This window comes from Hyperolius riggenbachi, chromosome 3 (assembly GCF_040937935.1).
Source record: "Hyperolius riggenbachi isolate aHypRig1 chromosome 3, aHypRig1.pri, whole genome shotgun sequence".
Classification (NCBI taxonomy): Eukaryota; Metazoa; Chordata; class Amphibia; order Anura; family Hyperoliidae; genus Hyperolius; species Hyperolius riggenbachi.
The window spans coordinates 422,115,739-422,141,285 of NC_090648.1; the positions used below are offsets into that span (position 1 = coordinate 422,115,739).

At 43.7% G+C, this 25,547-nt stretch overlaps 1 protein-coding gene across 3 annotated transcripts in view; it reads right to left on the reverse strand.

Moving 5' to 3' along the window:
• Window positions 1–5,980: 5,980 nt before the first annotated feature.
• Window positions 5,981–25,547, reverse strand: part of PPP2R2B (protein phosphatase 2 regulatory subunit Bbeta) — a 477,586-nt gene continuing 458,019 nt past the window's right edge. For all 3 annotated transcript variants that reach the window (XM_068277553.1, XM_068277551.1, XM_068277554.1), the window contains exons 7-9: window positions 16,151–16,320; window positions 10,296–10,387; window positions 5,981–6,679 (exon numbers count right to left, since the gene is read on the reverse strand). In XM_068277553.1, coding sequence (XP_068133654.1) covers window positions 6,400–6,679; window positions 10,296–10,387; window positions 16,151–16,320 — 542 coding nt within the window. In that variant the 3' untranslated portion in view covers window positions 5,981–6,399. The remainder of the gene's footprint in view (window positions 6,680–10,295; window positions 10,388–16,150; window positions 16,321–25,547) is intronic.

The following is a 25,547-nucleotide window of genomic DNA, read 5'->3' on the forward strand; positions in this document are numbered from 1 at the left end:
TGGCCGCTTGCTATGCCCGCGGCTGCGCAGTCCGCAAGTGCGGCTGCGCAGCCCTAGGGCCAACCTCCCCGATCCACGCTACGTTGCCGAGGGGTTGGGAGCCGGCCCGGGGGGCTAACGAGCGGGGGGACCCGGCGGATCGGCACGGAGGGCGTCCTCCGTGCTGTAAAAGGCTGTGCAGGTAATTAACTGTTTTCCCCTATTTTGGCCTCGTAAGTCCTTTAAGAAGAGGCAAGTTCACATCTACCTTTGTTTTATTTCATTTTGGCACCTCTGTGGAGAAATATTTAGTATATATATATATATATATATATATATATATATATATATATATATATATATATATATATATATATATAATGTATATATGTATGTATATATGTATATATATATATATATATATATATATATATATATATATAAATGTATATATGTATGTATATATGTATACATGTATATATGTATGTACAGAGGGGCTGCAGCACACAACAGGAAAACAGTAGGACTCACCAGATTGGGGACACTTTGGCGCAGTTGGTGAGCTTAAGCGCGTTAAAGCGTAACTAAGAGCCCCTGTCACTGTTTTCCTGTTGTGTGCTGCAGCCCCTCTGTACTTATATATTTCTTATGGAGTCTGGGGACCTCCAGCGCTGCGTGCATGCTTTGCATAGAATTGCATAAAAAAATTTGGTTTGTGCTGCTCACCCCTTGGTAATTTATATATATATATATATATACACACACCAGGGGCGGACTGACCATTAGGGCACTCGGGCACGGACCGAGGGCCCGTGGTCAGGGGGGGCCCGCCACCCGCAAGAGAACCCTGAGCAGGAGGGGAGACAGCCAGTGAAGGAGGGCGATGGGCATAGCAGCGGAGAAGGGGGGAAGTTCCCCCCCCCTTCTCTCACCTTGGGGCCCCCCTTCCTGGCTCTCCCCTCCGTAATCTGCAAAGTGCAAACAGCTGGAAGCGGCTGACAGCGGGCGGAGATTTACCGCTGTTCAGCCATTGGAGGGATCGCTGATCTGTGTGCAGCTAGTGTGGGCTTGAGAAGCCCAGACTAGCGGCACACAGATCAGCGCTCCCTCCGGTGGCTAAACAGCGGTAAGTTTCCGCCCGCTGTCAGCCGCTTCCAGCTATTTGCACTTTGCAGATTACGGAGGGGAGAGCCAGGAAGGGGGGCCCAAGGTGAGAGAAAGGGGGGGGGAAACTTCCCCCCTTCTCCGCTGCTATGCAAATCGCCCTACTTCACTGGCTGTCTCCCCTCCTGGAGATACCTACAAACCTGGCTGCATATACTGGGGGCACTTACAGACCTGGCTATACTGGGGAAACCTATACACCTGGCTGCATATACTGGGGCCACTATACACCTGGCAGCATATACTGGGGGCACTTATACACCTGGCTGCATATACTGGGGGCACTTACAGACCTGGCTATACTGGGGAGACCTATACACCTGGCTGCATATACTGGGGAGACCTGGCTGCATATACTGGGGGCACCTATACACCTGGCTGCATATACTGGGGGCACCTATACACCTGGGTGCATATACTGGGGGCACCTATACACCTGGCTGCATATACTGGGGGCACCTATACACCTGGCTGCATATACTGGGGAGACCTATACACCTGGCTGCATATACTGGGGAGACCTATACACCTGGCTGCATATACTGGGGAGACCTATACACCTGGCTGCATATACTGGGGGCACCTATACACCTGGCTGCATATACTGGGGGCACCTATACACCTGGCTGCATATACTGGGGAGACCTATACACCTGGCTGCATATACTGGGGAGACCTATACACCTGGCTGCATATACTGGGGGCACCTATACACCTGGCTGCATATACTGGGGGCACCTATACACCTGGTTACATATACTGGGGAGACCTATACACCTGGCTGCATATACTGGGGGCACCTATACACCTGGCTGCATATACTGGGAAGACCTATACACCTGGCTGCATATACTGGGGGCACCTATACACCTGGCTGCATATACTGGGGGCACCTATACACCTGGCTGCATATACTGGGAAGACCTATACACCTGGCTACATATACTGGGGGCACCTATACACCTGGCTGCATATACTGGGGGCACCTATACACCTGGCTGCATATACTGGGGGCACCTATACACCTGGCTGCATATACTGGGGGCACCTATACACCTGGCTGCATATACTGGGGGGCACTTATACACCTGACTACATATACTGGGGGCTCTTATAGACCTGGCTGTATATACTGGGGGCACCTATAGACCTGACTGTATATACTGGGGACACCTATAGACCTGGCTATACTGGGGACACCTATAGACCTGGCTATACTGGGGACACCTATAGACCTGGCTATACTGGGGACACCTATACACCTGGCTACATATACTGGGGACACCTAAAGACCTGGCTATCTATACAGGAGACACCTATAGACCTGGCTATCTGTACTGGGGACACCTATAGGCCTGGCTACCTATTCTGGAGACACCTGTAGACCTGGCTACCTATACTGAGGAAACCTATAGACCTGGCTATCTTAACTGGGGACATCTATAGACCTGGTTATCTATTCTGGGGACACCTGTAGATTAGGCTACTTATACTGGGGACACCTATAGACCTACCTGCACTGGGAAAACCTATAGACCTGGATACTTCCACTGGGGATACCTTTTGACCTGGTTACCTATACTGGGGGCACCTATTTTGGGGGAACTGCTGCCAGATTAACTATTTTTGGGAAACTTCTGCTGCCAGATTAAGTGTACTTTGAGAAACAGCTGCCAGATTATGTGTATTTTTGGGGAACCGCTGCCAGATTGTGTATAATGGGGTAACTGCTGCTTCCAGATTCTGTGTATTTTGGGGGAACCACTGCTGCTACATGTATTTTTGGTGATCCGCTGCCAAATTATGTGTATTTGGGGGAACCGCTGCTGCCAGATAATGTCTATTTTGGGGGAACGACTGCCATATTATCTGTATTTTGGAGGAACCTCTGCCAAATTGCATGGATTTTTGGTGAAATGCTGTCAGATTACATGTATTTTGGGGGGAAACACTATGGCAGAGTTCAAACTTCCCCAGCAGACCTTTTACACCACTGCTAAAGTCATGTATATTTTGCCCCACCCATGACCACGCCCACATTCTGTTGCGTGACCACACCCATTTTTGGTGCGCCGCGCTGAGCGCGGCGCAGGGTTTTTTGTCAGTGTACAATATCACAATATAACATATTTACTGTTGTCAATAAATTATTATATCTTAGTCTGTAAAAATATAACGTGAAAGGTGGGAAACACTGGTATGGGGGCCCCATATTCTCCTATTGCCCGGGGGCCCCATGAGTTGTCAGTCCGCCCCTGACACACACACCAAAAGTTTGGACACACCTTCTCATTCACAGAGTTCTTTATTTTCATGACTAGGAACATTGTAGATTCACACTGAAGGCATCCAAACTATGAATTAGCACATGTGGAAGTATAGTACATAACCAAAAAGTGTAAAACGAATGAAAATATGTCATTCTAGGTTCTTCAAAGTAGCCACCTTTTGCTTTGATTACTGCTTTGCACACTCTTGGCATTCTCTTGATGAGCTTCAAAAGGTAGTCACCTGAAATGGTTTTCACTTCACAGGTGGCACACCTGTCAGGTTTAATAAGTGGGATTTCTTGCCTTATAAAAGGGGGTTAGGACCATCAGTTGCGTTGTGGAGAAGTCAGGTGGATACACATACACAGCTGATAGTCCTACTGAATAGACTGTTAGAATTTGTATTATGGCAAGAAAAAAAAGCAGCTAAGTAAAGAAAGAGTGGCCATCATTACTTTGAAATGAAGGTCAGTCAGTCCGAAACATTGGGAAAACTTTGAAAGCGTCCCCAAGTGCAGTCTCAAAAACCATCAAACTCTACAAAGAAACTGCCTCACATGTGGACCGCCCCAGGAAAGGAAGACCAAGAGTCACCTCTGCTGCGGAGAATAAGTTCATCTGAGTCACCAGCCTCAGAAATAGCAGGTTAACAGCAGCTTAGATTAGAGACCAGGTCAATGCCACACAGAGTTCTAGCAGCAGACACATCTCTAGAACATTGCGCAAAAGGTGGATCAGCGCATCACCAGGACGCTTCCGAATGGCCTACAATCAGAGGTGCGCTGAGCCCCCCCAGAAGCTACAAACGCACCTTGAACCCAAACAGAAGCTCTGCATATACACCAAAAGCAAGACTGCTAAGTAGGAGCAGCTGACCAACAATCAATAAAATTAGTACATGGCAAAGAAATGAACAGCGCCACTTAAAAACAGATAAGTGCCTACCTGCAAGAGAGTGCAAGCCCCACTTGTGGGATAAAATACACACCTAGCATACACATAACCGGTCTACCACTGGAGGATGTTGGTTTCCTGTAACAGCTTGCATGCAACTTGTTAAGTACTTGTCCCTCCCACTGCGAAGAAGTCCTCCTCATATGGGAGGGGACCTAACACTAACTAAATCCTAACCTATGCATATGCATAGCCTGGGTGCGCTACCAAGTAAAATTGAAAATTGCGCAAAAGGTGGGTTCTGTAGCTTCTGGGTGGGCTCAGCGCACCTCTGATTGTAGGCCATTCGGAAGCGGCCTGGTGATGCGCTGATCCACCTTTTGCGCAATTTTCAATTTTACTTGGTGGCGCACCCAGGCTATGCATATGCATAGGTTAGGAATTAGTTAGTGTTAGGTCCCCTCCCATATGAGGAGGACTTCTTCGCAGTGGGAGGGACAAGTACTTAAGTTGCATGCAAGCTGTTACAGGAAACCAACATCCTCCAGTGGTAGACCGGTTATGTGTATGCTAGGTGTGTATTTTGTCCCACAAGTGGGGCTTGCACTCTCTTGCAGGTAGGCACTTATCTGTTTTTAATTAGCGCTTTTCTTTTCTTTGCCACAGAGAACAACGGTTAAGAGGAGACTGTGTGAATCAGGCCTTCATGGTAGAATATCTGAGAGGAAACCACTGCTAAGGACAGGCAACAAGCAGAAGAGACTTGTTTGGGCTAAAGAACACAAGGAATGGACATTAGACCAGTGGAAATCTGTGCTTTGGTCTGATGAGTCCAAATTTGAGATTTTTGGTTCCAACCACCGTGTCTTTGTGCGACGCAGAAAAGGTGAATGGATGGTCTCTACATGCCTGGTTCCCACCGTGAAGCATGGAGGAGGAAGTGTGATGGTGTGGGGGTGCGTTTAGTTGGACCATCATTTTATTTTTCAACAGGACAATGACCCCAAACACACCTCCAGGCTGTGTAAGGGCTATTTGACCAGGAAGAAGAGTGATGGGCTGCTGAGCCAGATGACCTGGCCTCCACAGTCACCAGACCTGAACCCAATGGAGATGTTTTGGGGTGAGCTGGACTGCAGAGTGAAGGAAAAAGGGCCAACAAGTGCTAAGCATCTCTGGGAACTCCTTCAAGACTGTTAGTCACCTTAAATGATCTTCCACCTCTTGAAGCTCATCAAGAGAATGCCAAAAGTGTGCAAAGCAGTAATCAAAGCAAAATGTGGCTATTTTGGAGAACCTAAAATATGATATATTTTCAGTTGTTTCACACTTTTTGGTTATGTACTATACGTCCACATGTGTTAATTCATAGTTTGGATGCCTTCAGTGTGAATCTACAATGTTCATAGTCATGAAAATAAAACTCTGAATGAGAAGGTGTGTCCAAACTTTTGGTCTGTACTGTATATATATATATATATATATATATATATATATATATATATATATATATATATATATATATATATATATATATATATATATATATATATATATATATATATATATATATATATATATATATATATATATATATTTTCCTTCTCTTATTAGCCTGTAAGGCAGTGCACACACAATATATGATCATGGTAACAGAATTTTCCAACACATGCTTGTAATGGTCATCTTTTATTAAAAAGTTTTATTACCAATTAAAAAGAAATAGTATATATGCCCAACGTTGGTAGTTTCCAAAGTTTGTTGTTTAAACCCTTCATGCTGCATTAGAGGCCAGCAACACACCTCTACCGAGCATGTGTCAAAACCATGCCACAGGAAAGGTTGCCAAAAAGACGAAAAAAAAAAAAATAAAAGAACGGGGAAAAAATAAAACAAACAAAAAATTGACAGCAGTCTGAAATGTATAATGGTGGTTGAGGGTGCCTGTTTCACCTATATGTCGGCAAAGGAAGAACTTGGTGGATGAAAAACACAAAAATAAAATATTAGAAAATGAAAGGAGGAAAAAAAATATTAAAAAGCCTTAGAACACATGGTACCTAGTATTTTTTTTTCTTTTTGTAATAGCGTTCTAGTTAACCTTGTCCTGAAATATATACAGGTTATTTGTGGCTGCCACTGCGATGATGTTTTCTGAAGGGTGCCACGCAGTGTGGAGAATTTTTTTGGTAAAGTCCAGGCTGTCCACGCTAATTTCATCTTTTCTGCGTTTGCCTCCTACACAGACTTTGCGTGGCTTGAGAATCGCTCTAGGCTTGCTGTTCTCTCTGGAGGCTTCCAGCGTGACATCTCGCTTCGTGTTACGGTCAAACATTCGGAAGAAATTGTTATAGGAGCCGGTCATAATGACACTACAAGAAAAAGAAATGCGTGAGTTCTGTTAACAGCAAATATGGCAGCATTCACAACCAATACATAAATACACCGTAGAAGCAACCACCAAAATGTTTTTCCAAAGTACAATGATTTTTTTTTCTATTTTTGCTTTATCAAATTTAACACAAAAATTCACAATATTCATTTGTAATTTATATTTTCTGGAATGCCACCTGACATTCTGAGCATCTAGAATGTATGTTTGATCTCTAGCGCTGTGCTTACAGCACAGGAGATTTGGGTGCAGCCTGTGCCACCATAGGCATTAAGGCAATAGCGGCGCACAGTGAGCAACTTCGGCGCCGTCAGAAGATGGAGCTGAAGTTGCTGCTAAAACACTATAATTTGCCTTCCAGCAATAGCAAAATCTAGATTAAAACAGCTGAGTTCCTAAGGCAACTATTTATGTATTTTTTTTTTAAACTGATTTTTTTTTTTTGGGGGGGGGGGGGATGCTTTGGAAGTGTAAGTTATTCATTTTATTAATATTGTGTATGTATGTGCCTGTATGTGTAATAACATTTAAAACTACACTGTGACTGTTTCCTGTTTTGTGAATGTACATGGCCGCTGATCGCGGTCACGTCCATTCATTCCAGGCATAGCGATTGGGTAGAGGACAGCTCGGTCCTCTTCCCCAATCACTGAACACGGAATCCTGACGGGAACCGCGGTGGGAGCGGCGGCGGGAATGAGCAATGTATTAAAATGTCCTGTTGCCGTTAACAGGCTCAAACATGACGTTTTAATATGACACATTGTCATTAAGTAGTTAAATGTTGTGCGTCAACTCCTTCCCTTCATTCAGAAGATTCTGCTCACTTCCTTTCTCAGTAATGGTCATTTAAGTACCCCTAAAAAGCTTTATTATAAAAGATACTTTAAGGCTCCCTGCACACTGCAATTCCGTTTTCCGATTCAGATTTTCAATTCCGATTTTCCCTGAATACACTCAACAGAAAAACGGATCAAAAAACGCAGCATGCAGCAAAGATTAAAAATCGGAATCGGATGTAAAAACCGATTAAAAAAAAAACGGAATTGCATGCAGGCAGTGTACAGGGAGCCTTAATGTTGCTTTATGTGTGGTGCGGTTACATACATCACAGCTCCATTCTTCCTCACAATCGCCCCCTGAGCACCCCTCCCCCCCCTGGTCTGCTCAGCCAAAATATTCGGTTAAGCCAGAACATCGATGATTGGTGGGGGAGGAAGTGTCAGTATTGCCTCCTCTCAGCCTGTCCTTAGTTGCGCCCCGTCCACTCGCCGATAATGGTTCCCTTATGCTGTTACAGTACACAGCGAGTTGGGGAGCTGCGCTGTGTGCGGTCTTGTGGTAATTGAGCGTGGAACGATAGTGTACTAATTAGTCCACTATCAATCTGACTTCAAGTACCACAAGACCTGTGTGTACTGCAACACACAGTGGAACTATAGGAACCATTAGTGGCGAGTGGAGGGGCAGAAGGACTGGTAGAGAGGAGGAAGTACTGACACTTCCTCCCCGCCCATCATTGACGTTTTGGCTTAGTCGAATATTTCGACTGAGCAGAGCGGAGGCCACTGGAGAGGGAGAACACATAAAACAACATTGAAAGTATTTTTCTAATAAAGATGTTCAGGGGTACTTTAAGAAAAAAAGATAAGCATGGGGAATTCATCGGCGTGAAGACACAGAAAAAACAAACAAACAAACTTAAAACAGGTTCAGAAATATCCCGACTACATCCAAAACTAAATTTTGCTTGAGTTACACTAATAGTAGAAGAAATTCAAGTGTCAAAGCAATTATGAATAGCTTTCTTGATAGAATTCTGTGGTGCCTTCTCTGGGAGGTGGTATCCTACGTTATGCCTCTGCCAATAAGAAGCCCTGAATATCACACATTTTAAATCAGGGGTTTGCTTTAAAAGACACCTGAACAGAGGATATGAAGGCTGCCATATTTAGTTACTTTTATACAATGCCAGTTGCCTTGCTGTCCTGCTGATTCTGCAGTACACCTGAAACAAGCATGTGGCTAATACAGTCAGACTTCAGTCAGAGACATCTGATCTGCATGCTTGTTTAGAGTTAATGGAGTCAAAGGATCAGCAGGACAGCCAGGCAATGTGCATCATTTGATAGGATTACCTTAGCAGTAAATACATTTTAAAAAGGACGCCTAATAAGCGAATGAGGAGTTGTGTGGATGCTTACCGCACCTCCCGTGTCCCGGTGTCTCCCTCCATTATCTGGTACTGATGCCGGTAATCATCTTCCTGGTTGGCGAGGTCTTTGCCTCCGACCCAGACATGCTGCGCAGGTGCAGTATGTGTCTGCTAGGGCGCCTTGTGACCAGAGCTGGGACAAGGTCCTCCAGCACCCAAGGCTGAGACACCAAAGTGCGCCCCTCCATCCCTTCCACCCCAGCCATCACACACTGATTGCTATTAGACTAAGAAGCGCCACAGGGCCCTCAACCTCCCCAACACCTTAATATCTAGTTATCTGGCTTGCAGTCACTGCTATGTATCCCCTTTTCTTATTTCTTTCTGCTTCAAACACAATTAGGAATGACAGCTGAATGAATTGTGCACCCCCTCCTACACTGCGCCCTGAGGCTGGAGCCTCTCCAGCCTATGCCTCGGCCCGGCCCTGCTTGTGACATCAGTGCGTTCGCGTGGTTGCAATGTGCCCTAGCAGACATACTGTGCAGCATGTCTGGGTCGGAGATCACAGACCTAGCTGACCAGGAAGATGATTACCGGCATCAGTACGGGAGAATGGAGGGTGACAACGTGACACGGGAGGTGTAGTAAGCATCCACACAACTCCCAAAACGCACATTAGGTGTCCTTTTTAAAATCCATTTACCAGTAAATTATATTATAAAAGAAATAGCATTTTCAGGAGTGACTTAACTGTCTGAATAGAAGAATACAATAGCTCACATTGACAGTGGCTATGTTCACTCCTGGTTCCCACCAACATGTATACCCCAGGGGTACCAATGTTGGGCCCAGAAGGAACTTGAACTGTCCCAGTCAACCCCAAATCCTAAATTTTGAGACTAAAAGAATAATACACCCATATCAACAAACCTGCACATGCATTTTTAGTTTATATTTGTGTATAAATGCTTTTGAAACGTTTATGAGTTTAAAGGAAACCTAAAGCCTCCAAAAAGGTTTATTTACCTGGGGCTTCTACCATCCACCTGCAGCCAGCGCCATCACTTCACAATGCTCCTGGCACCCGCAGCGCACCTCTTTCAGCTGGATGCGCGCCTTCTGATCGCAATTCCATGGGCAGGAGAGCTCTGCGCATGCACAGTACAAAAAATAATCTATACTTCGCATGCACAGAATGATCAGAGTCGCCCCGGCTGAAAGAGCGGCGCTGCGGGGGACTGGAGCATCGTGCAGTGACGGCGCGGGCACAGGACAGCTGCAGGGGCTTTTTTTTTTCTTTAGGTTCACTTTAAGTATTCCATCATGTACTTTAGAGTTTTGTCAAGTGTCCTCTGTTGTGAAGAACATCTGAAGGGGTACATACTAGAACAATATCAAGAAAAACGCTGTTCGACACCACTGAACACTATGTGCTTACCTGTCAGATCCATTCCATACACATTCAAATTTGTCAAAGATGCAGTCATTCTCATAGAGGGAGCAGAGCTTGCTGCGGAGGTAATCATGGACCTGGAACAGGAAGACAAGACACTTCCATCACTATGACTGCTGACAGCTTAATGGAGGCCATCAGTCATGCACATCATTTTAGTGCTGCACCAAGGAAAATGTCTTAGAGATGTCACTGGCTGAAGACAGCGACTGACACAGGGTGAACTGCAAGAGCCCAAAGCATTACATAATCATAAAAGAGAAAAGGAATAAAATTGTCATGTTAGAGCTACAATATATTACTATAAAGGTGCATTTGATTAGATTAATCAAATTAAATGCATTGTACAGACTATTATTCAAGAGCATTTTTTTACATATTTAACTACATGAACAAATATAAGAATACTTGTGTTCTTTTTAATATAGTCACTCATATACGGCAAGATACTTTTCAGTGTTTCAGGAAATACTTGTAGGCAAGGACAGCGGCTTTGCCTAGCAAAGGATTGAAGATAACTAAAAGCAAGTTTCCGACCTGAGCAAGTCATAATCAGTGATGTAATACTGATGGGGGCTTATTTCATGTTGTGTATATATAGTACACTGTTTCCCAAGTATACCACTGATGAAGCCCTTTCTTAGGGTGAAACATGTTGAGTGTGGGGTTGTGTATGTTATAGTCATGAGCAATTGCACTTCACTGTCTGACTAGTAGAGTTGGGCCGAACGGTTCGCCGGCGAACGTGGTTCGCGCGAACTTAGGTGGTTCGCGTGCGGGTACCGCACGCGAACGTTTTGCGGAAGAAGTTCGGTTCGCCCCATAATGCACCTGAGGGTCAACTTTGACCCTCTACATCACAGTCAGCAGGCCCAGTGTAGCCAATTAGGCTACACTAGCCCCTGGAGCCCCACCCCCCTTATATAAGGCAGGCAGCGGCGGCCATTACGGCCACTCGTGTGCCTGCATTAGTGAGAGTAGGGCGAGCTGCTGCAGTCTCTCATATAGGGAAAGATTAGTTAGGCTTAACTTCTTCCTGGCTGCATACCTGTTCTGTTCAGTGAGCCCTCAGCCCACTGCATACCTGTACTGTGATCCTGCCACTGCATACCTTTTCAGTGATCCTGCCACTGCATACCTGTTCTGTGAACCCACCCACCACCACTGCATACCTGTTCAGTGATCCTGCCACTGCATACCTGTTCTGTGAACCCACCCACCACTGCATACCTGTTCAGTGATCCTGCTGCCACTGCATACCTGTTCTGTGAACCCACCCACCACTGCATACCTGTTCAGTGATCCTGCCACTGCATACTTGTTCTGTGAACCCACCCACCACCACTGCATACCTGTTCAGTGATCCTGCCACTGCATACCTGTTCTGTGAACCCACCACTGCATACCTGTTCTGTGAACCCACCCACCACTGCATACCTGTTCAGTGATCCTGCTGCCACTGCATACCTGTTCTGTGAACCCACCCACCACTGCATACCTGTTCAGTGATCCTGCCACTGCATACTTGTTCTGTGAACCCACCCACCACCACTGCATACCTGTTCAGTGATCCTGCCACTGCATACCTGTTCTGTGAACCCACCACTGCATACCTGTTCTGTGAACCCACCCACCACTGCATACCTGTTCAGTGATCCTGCCACTGCATACTTGTTCTGTGAACCCACCCACCACCACTGCATACCTGTTCAGTGATCCTGCCACTGCATACCTGTTCTGTGAACCCACCAATGCATACCTGTTCTGTGAACCCACCCACCACTGCATACCTGTTCAGTGATCCTGCTGCCACTGCATACCTGTTCTGTGAACCCACCACTGCATACCTGTTCAGTGAACCCGCCACTGCATACCTGTTCTGTTCAGTGGACCCGCCACTGTATACCTGTTTAGTGAACCCGCCACTGCATACCTGTTCTGTTCAGTGGAGTTTGGTGTGTCAGTGTGAAGCAGTACCTTAATTACACTACCTGATTGATGTATACACATGCAAGATGTTTTAAAGCACTTTAGGCCTGTCATTTAGCATTCAATGTGATTTCTGCCCTTAAAACGCTGCTTTTCGTCAAATCCAGATTTTTCCCGGGGACTTTTGGCGTGTATCCCACTCCGCCATGCCCCCCTCCAGGTGTTAGACCCCTTGAAACATCTTTTCCATCACTTTTGTGGCCAGCATAATTATTTTTTTTTTTCGAAGTTCGCATCCCCATTGAAGTCTATTGCGGTTCGCGAACTTTAACGCGAACCGAACCTTCCGCGGAAGTTCGCGAACCCGGTTCGCGAACCTAAAATCGGAGGTTCGGCCCAACTCTACTGACTAGGCAGAGCCGGATTAAGGCTAAATAAGGCCCGAAGCAAAGTAACTGATTTGGGCGCCCCCCCCCCCCCTCCATCATGTCGTAATAGAATCAGAAGATGCAGCTACACAGCAACATGCCGCACACACCGGGGCAGCCAAGCTACTGGTTGCTATGGGCAACAGCCAGCTTTGCTCTGTGGGCAGTGGCAAAATGCAGAGTGAGAGATGAATGGCTGGGACATTTGCACTCAGGGGCTGGGGCACCCCTGTGAAGAGGGTGCCAGATATCACAGCGGCAGCACTTTCCCCCAGCATCTCCAGCCTGGCAATAGCAAAAATCTCTGGACACCGCCAAACCGGAAGCCGTTCCCCAGACAGAATTACATAACCACCCCCATCACCGCACAACCGATTTCCTCCTAAACTAGACAGCCACCATGCAGCCTCCATCCCAGTGAATACGATAGACCAGCAGAGAAGGCAGCCGCAGTGGGGGAGAATGACAGCACCAGATGACTCACATTCACCTATTGCGATCCAAGCAATAGAGGTCCCGTCATCCAGAGCCCATCTGTCTCCTCTAGAGTGCTGCCGCTCTGTTACTACTACTATTACTACTTCCTACTTCCTGTCTGATGTGAGAATCAGGAAGTTCAGAGCAAGCGGCTGCACTGTAGAACAGACAGATGGGTTTCAGATGACGGGATCTCTATCGCTTGGATCATGGATAGGTGAGTGAGCGTTTGCCATCTGCTGCTATCATTCTTGCTGCAGCTGTGATTCTCTGTGGGAAGGGAGGAAGGAGTGGGCAGCGGCAGAGCGCACAGTAGCAGGAGGGGGACCTAGGAGGAGAGCCTGGCTCTGAAGACAATCAGCAGCACACGACATCATTTGACAAGACAAATAACATTTATATTGCGCTTTTCTCCTGGCGGACTCAAAGCGCCAGAGCTGCAGCCACTAGGACGCGCCCTACAGGCAGTAGCAGTGTTTGAGAGACTTGCCTAAGGTCTCCTACTGAATAGGTGCTGGCTTACTGAACAGGCAGAGACGAGATTTGAACCCTGGTCTCCTGTGTCAGAGGCAGAGCCCTTAAAGGGACTCCGAGCAGTGCCTGTGGGTATGCCTTTAAGCATACCCACAACTAATTAATTACGGTACATCCTCACACCTACCAGCATGATGTTTGTAATTATATCCCCCTGGGTTCCTTTTATTTCATTGCCTTGTGCTGAATCGAGCTGCCGACTTTGGAGAAAAGTCGTCCTGTGTAATACAATGTAACTATGGAAAGATGCATATCATTTTGAAGCTCTCTTTCTCTTCTTTCCAATGATAGATAAACTGCCATCCTACGCCTTTTAGTTTTCGCTATTTTTGCGATCGAAATTGCCGTGGCCGCGATTTTGATCGCGAAAATAACGAAAACTAAAAGGCATAGGGCGGCAGTTTATACATCGTTGGAAAGAGGAGAACGAGAGCTTTAAAATGATATGCATCTTTCCATAGTTACTGCACTGCTCAGAGTCCCTTTAACCATTACACCATCCAGCCACCGCTGACAGTATGGCGAGGGCTGGTTTATGTGCGGATAGGGCCCTTTTGACTCTGAATGGGGGCCCCAAGCGACTGCTTTTGTTGCCTGCTCGGTAATCCGGCCCTGAGGAAGGTGCATCTGGCAGTCTCTATATTAGTGTGTTTTAGACTAGTAGGAGGGAATTAAGTCTAGTACAGCGGTTCCTTTAACTAGTTCACCCCTAAGGGTTTTTATCCTAACGGACCAGAGCAATTTTCCCCCATCAGTGCTCCTCCCTTTTATTCCCTAATCACTTTATTACTACCCTCCACAACAAAATGATCTATACCTCGTTTTTTTTGCCACCAATTAGGCTTTCTGTGGGTAGTACATTTTGCTAAGAATTTTTTTTTTATTCTAATTTTTTTTTTAACGGGAAAAATAAGAAAATAATGGAAAAAATTCATTATTTCTCAGTTTTCAGCCATTATAGTTTTAAAATTAAATGTTCTCCAGTGGATAAAACCAACACATTTTATTTGCCCAGTTGTCCCGATTATTAAACTGTTTAAAATGATGTCCCCTTTTTTTTCTTTTTGTCCAGTCCATAATTACAAGCCTCTATGTAGTAAAGTAAAAGCAATTTTCCCTTATAAAATACAGATTAAAAAAAGCTGAGTCCCTAAGGCATCTATTTATGTTTTGGTTTTTTTTTAGAAGTTTTTTTTTGGGGGGGATGACTTTGGAAGTGTAAGTTATTAATTTTAACATGCTGTATGTATGTGCCTGTATGTGTAATTTTATTTTTTGTCCACAAGATGGTGCTAGTGAACACACTCCCATTATAGGAAGTGGTTACTTTTTTTTTTTTTTTTTTTTTTAACACATTTAACTACACTGTGACTGTGTCCGGTTTTATGAATGGACGTGGCCGCTGATCGAGGTCACGTCCGTTCATTCCAGGCATTGCGATTGGGTAGAGGACCGCTCGGTCCTCTTCCCCAATCCCAGATCGTGGTGACCCGGTGGTAAACGGCGGCGGAAGCGGCGCGCACACATGCGGAGCGGTGGCGGGAACTTATTAAAACATCCTATTGCTGTTAGGCTCCAACAGGACGTTGTAAGAAGTTAGATTGTCATTAACTGGTTAAACGTACAACTGACCTCCCTTTATGAGTGACATCCCGCTCCTGAAGTAGGGAGAGGATGCTAGGTGCTGGGCGATTTAGGCAGGGACCACACTTGTCTGTTTCCGTGCAACTCATATCAATGGGCTAGTTCACACTTTCATGCGTTTTTCACATGTAGAAAAAAACAAACTATCATGCAACATAATTGCATATAGTGTGTGTTTTCTCTATCAATTGCTTTAACTGCTGGTAAGAAATGCACATGTTTTTTCTGAATACAAACACACGGTGTGCAGAAAACGCATGCAGAAAAATGTGCGCAGAAAAATGTGCGCAGAAAACTGAAAGACAAGTGTGGCCCCTGTCTTATTCAGCATTTGAATGCATCTCAATAGCAGAATCAATACTGAACACTTTACTTCTACTGTATTTCTTGACATTTTTAACTTGTATACTTAATAAAGGTTATGTCTTAGTACTAATAGGGTATAGCCTTTTGGATTGTGTGTAGTCTTCGTTCCCCCTGGTCCAATTTTCAGAGTTTTAGTGCGGTATAGGATATGCATGACAAGCACAGTGTATAGGAGTTATCTAATAGCATCCCAAACTATTTTGCACAGGAAATAACCGCCCCTCTCTCTCTCTCTGTGATCTATAGAACTAAAGGAAAACCACATTAACAAAAATGTATGTGCAAACTAGGTCATGCAAAACTGTGCTCAAATGCAAAGAATACTAGCGTGGGATGCTTATACTTCTAACACCATTCGAATTTTGAATATTTGTTCTCAAGGTTGTATAACCTGGAAGATGTACTTCTATAGCTGTAACGTTAGGTTTTCGGTTTGCACATAATTATGAGATTTCACTGTACCTGGTATGTCTCTATAGGCCTATTCTCCATATTTAGGTCCCAGACTTTGACTGTAAGGTAGTCCCTGGTCATGATATATCGGCCACTGTGGTTAAACTTTACATCAGAAATGGAAGAGATGATTTCGGAAAAAAACGACCTGTTGCTGGGATCCTCAGGTTCTTCAAATACTAGGTAAAGAAGTGGGGAAAAAAAATTAGAAAAACATTCAGCAGGAATGTAATTGAACATGCTAAAAGTAACAATCAAAAATGTTCAACCAGTTTGATTATAGTTTAACTGAATAAGCCAAACGTCAACTCAAGCACACTCCATGGCTGCAAGTACCAGTCTTTGTTTGTTTTTAATTTCAAGTCAGTGACATTAATCCCATTCCACAACTTAAACCTTAACAGGACAAATAAACTTAAGGAGCAGATCTGCATGTTTGCTGCCCTTTCCTTACCTTGGGATGCCTTATTCTATTATTATACATGTAGGTAGAAAAAAGACAAAGTCTTATAAAAGTAATACCTTTTAATGGCTAACTGATAAAGTTAAATGATGCAAGCTTTCTGGGATCTAGTCCCCTTCTTCAGGCATATTTCCAGATGTTAGCTGTAGTATAACACTGATGCAGGGAAATCGCAAACATGAAGATGGCAGTTGTGCTGGTTGCTGTTTAGCAGTTAGATGTCAGGTGATCAGCAGGCTGGAGCCAGTGAGCTCATGCAAGCAAACATGAAATCTAGCAGGTTTTTATTATTATACAAAATCTTGGATATTGCTTCAGGTTGCTTGTGCGAGTTTGAGCTAGATAGGTGAACTTTTATTCACCTATCTGGCTCAGACATCCATGGCTACAATTACTAGGTAATGCCCAGTGATGTTGATCCAGGGATTTTATCTGATTGCCATCTGGAGTCAGGAAGGATTTTTTTGCCTTTTGGGGCTAATTGGACCATGCCTTGTAAGGGTTTTTCGCCTTCCTCTGGATCAACAGGGATATATGTGAGGGAGCAGGCTGGTGGTGTACTTGTTCTCTGGTTAAACTCGATGGACATATGTCTTTTTTTCAACCCAAATAACTATGTAGCTGCCACCTCTCTTACTTACAAATAAGTCTGGATAAGTGTTTTGTAGCTGATTAAAAGTATAATAAAAATATTTATACACAAATAGTTAATTCCCCCCAAAAAATAGGTTAAGCAGTACTTGAGATGATGATATTGATAGTAGGGGGTTCTTGGGCAACCCAATCCTATACAATAAAATGCAAGTGTTCCTGCGTCATCAACTGAATGATTGTGTGTCCCTGGCTTTTTTGTACTGAGCATGTGCGCAGCCAGGGCAGTTAGGACACAGGGTCGGATCTGACAGTTTGCTGTGTGTGGTTCACAGAGGTTCTCATTGCATTGTGGGAAATAACAGCTTTTTCCAACTGCCAAGCAAGCAGCTCCCTGTGTGCATATACATCAGACAGTGGTGGGGAACCAGCAAGCAGGATGCGTATGTGCGCGCACTCCGGGGGGTAGCGGCTGTGACCTAGCACCCGTTTAACGGGCAGGTCTTTTTTTTACTAGTATTTCATAAAGGGGTACATGCTGTAACAATGTTGAGAAAAACGGATCTACAGAATTAAATGTGTGGTCAACTTTGAAACCAGTCAATATTTCTCTGATTGAAAATCACTCAGTAATATTGCTCTATTTACTGCCTCACATCACTGGATATTGATCGGATCAATTTAAGCCAGGAGTTCCAATGTAATTCATCTCTGCACAAACAGCCATCATATAGACAGCAAGACAGCAATACAGCACAGGTTCTATGAGGACAGCTCTGATGTTCATCACCCTACAGCTCCATATGTATTCATTATCCAAAAACCAGAAGAATGATGTCATGTGTGGCAGAATAACTGTCTGCTAGATGTCACAGATGCATAGTATGCGCTCACTGGCAACCTACCCAATTCATTGCTAGAATAGCGGCTTTAGGAATAGACTATTTGTGGGCCAAGCGCAATTTGCATGACATTCACACTTTACAAAGCAGACTATGATCTCACCGTGACAAACGTTTGTCCTGCTAATTGTGCACCACTTGCCAAGACCACATTACACTACGGCAGCTTGGGAAAAAAGGACTTTTTTCAATACGCTGAAATCCTTTAGTCATTCTTAGTTTTAGCTAACTAGTTTATATTTTCATAGCTAGTACTCTTGTACAAAACCCATCATGCAATTAAAGTTGGAATGAAGTAATGAGATAAAATAAAAGAGAAATGGAGCTACATGATGTGTATGAAGGCGTTTCATTGGTTGAACAATTTATATATGTATATCTAAAGATTGCTGGTGTACATGACAGCAGGATAATGGTAAAGGCCCAATGGTAAAGGCCCATTTCCTTTTAAACAATACCAGTTGCCTGGCTGCCCTGCTGATCCTCTGCCTCTAATACTTTTAGCCATAAACCCTGAACAAGCATAGGCAGACCAGGTGTGATATTATTGTCAGATCTGACAAGATTAGCTGCATGCGTGTTTCTGGTGTTATTCAGTCACTACTGCAGCCAAATAGATCAGTAGGCAGTGTTCTGCTCAGGCTCTTTTAGCCGGGTACTGCACCTGGCTGTCATCGGCTCAGCTCCCCCTCAGCTGTAAGCAGAGTTGTGCAGAGAAGTACTGTGCTCGGCATGCATCTTGCAAGACTCGATGCCGACACAGCTGTCCAAGTGTATCGCAGCCGAATTCCTCTAGCTGCGCTAGGCACGGATATGGGATTCGGACAAGTTACGCGAGATTATGCTGCACACCATCAGATTTTTCCCCACCCACAAATTCGGGTGCTCGGTGTTAACTTCTGTAGGCTGCCAAATCCCATCCGAATTGGTGGGCGGGGAATCAGCAGTTTTCGCACAAGGGGAAACACCCTAACACTGCTATACTAATGCAAGAAATATTGCTGGTCAGATCTGCAGAATATGTCTTGTATGATTCAAGAGAGCCACAACCTTGCTTTGAGCAAATTCTTAACATGACTTTACCTGCATCTTACACTATAACTGAATTGTGAACTCAGCGACGTCTAGAAGCAGAAATGAACTAATTTTATACTGAAAGGTAACAAAAGGGAGAGGGCAGTGCAAAGAACTAGACTACTGTTGCCCACTGAAATAAAATAGACTAGGCAGGAAGTGAAGCCATCAAAGGAATGGCACTACATGGAGACAAAGTTAAGGCACATAGCTAATCATGCATCAGAGAAAAGAATACAGGTAAAAAAAAAATTGTACATCCAGAGTTCAGGTGCAATTTAAGCAATTACTGCGCTCATAGTTAAAACATCTTCCCCAGGTCAGCTATGATTATTGCCTCAGATACTGAACCTGACATTACTGTAAAACAAAAATGTATTATAATTTGAATACCGTAATCCTAGTTACCATTTTCACACTAACTGGAGCGATGCTCATTTTCAGTGCTGTTCAACTTTAACATTCAAAAGGTGGTCATAACCGGAATCAAATCAATGTGTTATCAGGGATGAACATCTCAAAATGTGATACATTCGTTTATGGCATCTGTTTCCTTCCTCCCCCACCACCAAAAAAGGTTATTCCTAATTTGTATAGTGAAACTTTTGTGGTGCTTTACCCCTGCAGTAATGTAAACTATGCATACAGATAACACATGGAACACATGCAGGAGGAGCTGCACAGCCATAATAAAAAGACAACAAAAACAAAACTGCCCTTTCAAGCATACATTCTAAAGGAGTAAAGTAGAGAAATACAAACAAACAGTAAAAGGAGAGTATAAGTGGTCTACATGATAGCAGTGGCATCTCTTCAGATACATTTCTATGCTTCCCAGAAGAGTTTTAGGGAGGGGGGGTCTTGTGGGATGGGAAGGGCCATATTCATAGGCCTCAATTCACTAAATAGTTTAGACTAGTCTACTGATGGTTTTTAGTCTACTGATGGTTTGGTGTATGTCAGTTGTATCAAGAGGGAATTCACTAATTACCACCGAATGTTTTAGACCTGGTCTAAACCATTTGGTAATTAGGTCGGTAAAGCAGGGAAATGAACAAAAGATGTAATTCACTAACGAGTCGCTATGACTGACAACCTTCTCCTCTGATGAGCACTCCTCTGCATACAATTAAACTCCTGCATAATTAATTCAGAAGGTTCCATCCTTGCATCTAAAATACCTCACAGAATTATTTTACCGACAGAAATCAACTGGTCTAATCTTTCAGAAAAAGTGGGCGTGGCTACTCCTTGTTTGCCTTTGTGAATTGTGCAATTACTGAATGTTAGACCAGGTCTAAAAACAGGTCTAAAACATTACACCAAACCATCAGTAGACTAAAAACCATCAGTAGACTAGTCTAAACTGCTTAGTGAATTGAGGCGATTGTGGAAAAAAAATTCAGAGGAGATTGTGAGAAATCCTTATGAGGTTTTAGGAGATTGTGACAAGAGAAAATAAAAAAGCCAAATAATGTACCCCCCTAAAGTTAACCCCTGCCTAATACTAATCCATCTGTAGTCCTTCCTGACACCTTACTCTAACCTTCTAAACCCAACTGCTACATATACCCTTCCCCTAGCATCTAATAAACAACCCTCCTAAATTACTATCCACCTGATGTTTAACTCTTTCAGGCAGAGAAAGAAAAAAAGGAACACAGCCTAGTTAGACGTGTATGTACACTGCCAAGCACACTAATATGTCACGTCACCTTGGTTGTCCTTTAAGATATTGAATCTGTTGAGGGGCAAAGTCTTTTGTGCCTGTAGTCCGTAATTTTAATTCAGTAGCTGTAGTTCAGTTATATTGAAAATGATCAACAGTTTGAATTTATGGGTAGTGATAGCTTTTAAATTAAGCTTCCATTTAGTTCAAAACTACAGTTGCAACTGCCCAAATACAGCTCCCAGTACTCTAGGTTATGGCAAGTCTGAAACAAGGTAGATATTTTTTTTCCTCCAAAAGAATTTTATTAGAAAGAATTAGGAAACACTACAAATGATACAAATATAGTATAGCTTAACAGGTACGTTTCCAGGGTCTGCGACATGTTATATAGAATCAACTTCTGACAAACTAAACAGAAATATCTAATCATACACCATACAATAAAATACATGTTTTAGGTTTTATCAAGCCGTATTATAATACAATCTGTGTTTGTTACCATTATCGCGCATGTTGCCTCTGAAATAGATGTTGTCCAAACCAATATAGACAATTCTATTTATCAAGCGATCAGCATTCAGAGATCACACTCCCCCCATAACATCTCCCATCCACCTCCTCCATCCAGACAGTCTAGAAGGTCTAGGCATCTCAAAACGGAGTTAAAAATTGAATCGCCTGCAAAACCCACTCAAGTACCACAGTTCTTCCAGAGCTCATAAACATTTCTAATGCTGGCATAAGGTTAGCTTCTTTATCCTACATCTCCCCCAGATATACTCAATTCCCTGATGTCAGAGTTTTATATTCTTCGGTATCCTTAAAATCTATCCATTGTGCCCATGTTCTATAAAATTTATGGGATCTATCCAGTTTCACCGCTCTGAGTTCCTCCATAATGTAAATATGATCTACTTTCTGAAACCATTCTTTCATAGATGGTACTCTAGCCGACTTCCAGTGTCTTGGGATCAGCACCTTGGCTGCATTGAGGAGATGTATCAACAGAGTTTTTATATGTTTTAACTGTTAGGTCATTTTGATGAAGAAGTATAGCTAGCTTATTGAGTGGGATGTGAAATGAAGAGATTTTAATGGACCATTTGTGGACCAACCTCCAATATGTGGCAATGCAGGGGCAGTCCCACCAAATATGATCATATGTTGCAGGGGTATTATTACATCGCCAGCAATTTGCCAGGTAGTCAGGGAAGATTTTGTGCAGAAGGTCTGGAGTTTTATGCCATCTAGTTAATATCTTGTAGTTTGCTTCCTGAATGGAAGAGTTTACTGACCCTTTATGAGTAAGTAAGAAAATATCTTCCCAGTCCACTTCAGCATTCTCCTGTTCCAATGATTTTTCCCAGCTATCAGTGAAAGGTAGGGCAATTTCATGTTTCAGATTTTCCATGCATTTATACATTAAAGACACCGTATGTGGCACCCGCTCTCCTCTCTGACACATCTCCTCAAAACCCGACAAGGCCCTGCTTAGATTTAACTTATGGTTCGCATTAGATAGATATGAACAGATCTGTCTATGAGGCCATGGAGGTATTTTCTCTCCCATATAGGAGTCCCCCAGTCTATTCCCTGACCGAAATTGATATGCCTTAAATTCCGCATTGGGGGTGGAAACCTTGAAAAAGGGACCTTTTACTCCTGGACCAAAGTCATTATTGAAAATTAAGCTAGTAAGAGGGCTCAGCATAGATGTCATCTTAAAAAGTGTACATGCCCTATGGAACGTCTGCAACGCATTCTATATCAGGCTAAATTCTCGAATGGTATGTTTCGCAACTGGATTAGGAATCCAAGGGATGCTCCTGACCGGTTGGCCTAAAATCTGCTCATCTAGACTAGTCCACATTTTATCTTTTCCATGGCAAGACCAGTCCACAATTCTGGTAAGTATGCATGCCATATGGTATCTTTCAAAGTCGGGCAAGGCTGCACCTCCTCTTTGTTTGGGTAGTGAGAGGATATGTTTGTTAATTCTAGGAGCTGAGTTGTTCCAAATAAATTGTCCTATCTTACTTTGCAAACCACAAAGATATTGTTTGGAAATGTGGATCGGTATTGCCTGGAACAGATACAGGATGCGAGGCAGCACATTCATCTTAATTACTGCGATACGCCCGAACCAAGACATTGTTAGTCCCTCCTACCGTTTTAGGTCGGCGAGAATTACATTTTGTATGGGTGTAAAATTGAGTCCGAAGAGCATCCCAATATCTTTAGAAAGGTTTACCCCCAGGTAGGTTATTACGCCATCACTCCATTTGAATGGTAAGGTTTGCTTCAGTTCTGTAGCTAACACTACAGGTAGTGTAATATTAAGAATTTCCGATTTTGTTAAATTCATCTTAAAATTGGACAGATATCCATATTCATCAAAAACCTCTATTATAGCAGTCATTGAGATTCTGGGGTTGGAGATAAAAAGCAGGATGTCATCAGCAAAAGCTGCGATTTTTACATGGATGTGTCCCACCTGAATCCCGTGGATGTCCTCATGTATGTTAATGAGTCGGATAAAGGGTTCCAGTGTCAGGATGAATATCAAAGGCGACAATGGGCATCCTTGGCGGGTACCATTGCGGAGGGGAAAGGAGCTAGAGAGACACCCATTGATTTTTATCTGAGCTGTTGGACAGTCAGAGAGCCAGGATTTTATGTAGCATAGTTGGTCCCACATTAATATATTCTAACACCTCCCTCGTGTAATCCCACGCTACTCTGTCGAAGGCCTTCTCCGCATCAACTGAAAGGAGAAGGCCCTCGACATTTCGCTTAGTCATGTATTCGATCATGGTAATAGCTTTAGTGGTGTTGTTCCTGGCCTCTCTGCCAGGCAGAAAACCAACCTGATCACTTCCTATAAGGGAGGGTATTACTTGTATCAAACGATTAGCGATTACTTTGCTAAAAAGCTTAGTGTCCACGTTAAGCAACGAGATGGGTCTATAGTTGGCACATAGCGTATTATCTTTCCCTTTCTTGGGTATAATTGTTATGTGGGCTGTTTTGCATCTCCATCCGTAATGGATGGTCTGCAGAGACTTCATTAAACAAAGAGGTAATATGTGGAACCAATATATTTTTGAAAGCCTTGTAGTATGCGCCCGAGAAACCATCCGGACCTGGACTCTTGTTTGGTTTAACTGGCTTAATTGCAGCTAGGAACTCATCCTCATGGAAATCTTCCCCCCATTCCTCCAGGGTTTGTGGGCTGATTCTGGGCATACCTGATTTATTAAGAAACTCACAAATTTTCTGAATACGTGTGGGGGTATTCTCCCCAGTATCAGAAGCAGTTTTCAAGGAATATAACTCAGAGTAAAATTCCACAAACCTTTGAGCGATTTTAGTTGATTTTGGCAGGACTGACCCCCCTTTATTTCTAATTGCTTTGATGTCTCCCCCAACCTGCTTCTCCATCAATGCCCTTGCCAAATATTTGCTAGGTTTGTTGCCAGATTCGTAAAAGATTCCGGTCCTAAGCATAAATTCCGACTGGAATCTTCTATCTAAGGCTTTGTTGATTTGATTACGAATATCTTTCAATCTGTCCAATTGACTTTGCGAGGTATTGTGTTTATTGAGTAGTTCTAGATGGCGTAATTCCTCCATGAGGGTATATACTCTGGCCCTCTTTTCTTTCCGTAGCCTGGATTGTTCCCCAAGCAAGATTCCCCTAATTGTACATTTATGTGCCAGCCAAACAGAAGATCTACTGACATCTGGAGTGTCATTAGTCGCGAAGAAAGCTTCCAGGTTTTCTTTTAGTTTAAGTTGGACCCCTGGTTCGGTTAGAATTTAGGCTGGGAATCTCCAAATGAAATCCCTCTCGTGTTTTTCCCCGATTGCCAGGGTCAGTGTTATGGGCGCATGGTCTGACCTTGTGCGCAGATCTATCTTGGCAGTTACAAATTTAGAGAGATCTGGCTGAGTGAGGAAGAAATAATCAATTCTGGTTGATTTATCATGTACCGCCGACCAAAACGTGAAGTCTTGCTCAGTCGGGTGACTGGTTCTCCATGTGTCAATAAGTCGAAGTAATGTCAAATTATGCTTGATCTTATTCAACACTTTGTATCTTGTGGAAGATCTACCTTCTGATGTGCCTAGGAGTGGGTTCAGCGCAATGTTAAAGTCCCCCCCTAAAATCAATACACCCTGTGCAAATGTCAGTAGGTGGTCTGTTATGACTGCCACAAACGTTGCCTGACCTGTATTAGGTGCGTATACATTTCCAATCGGGACAGGCACATTGTTCAAAATCCCCTTAAGATAGATAAATCTACCTTCATCATCTATCATGCTGTCTTTGAGGACCCAGGAGACTTTCCTTGAAATAAGGATAGAGACCACTTTTATTTTCCCAGTTGGAGCTGTAGCATTGTAGACTAGTGGAAATCTCCTATCTTGGAAAGTAGGTATATTGCTTCTGGAAAAATGGGACTCTTGAATCAGTAGGATATCACACTTAAGTCTGTTTGCTTACGTAAATATCCACTTCCTCTTATAAGGTGTGTTTAAGCCCTGCGCATTCAGGGAAAGAAAGGTGACTTTCTCCATGGTTGCTCTCACAGAGGAACCTACCGTGGCTCTTTAACCTGTGTGTGTGTGTGTGGGGGGGGGGGGGGGGGGAGAGGTGATTGAGGTTAAGGGTTATATGCATCTCAGTGGCACGGGGTGCCT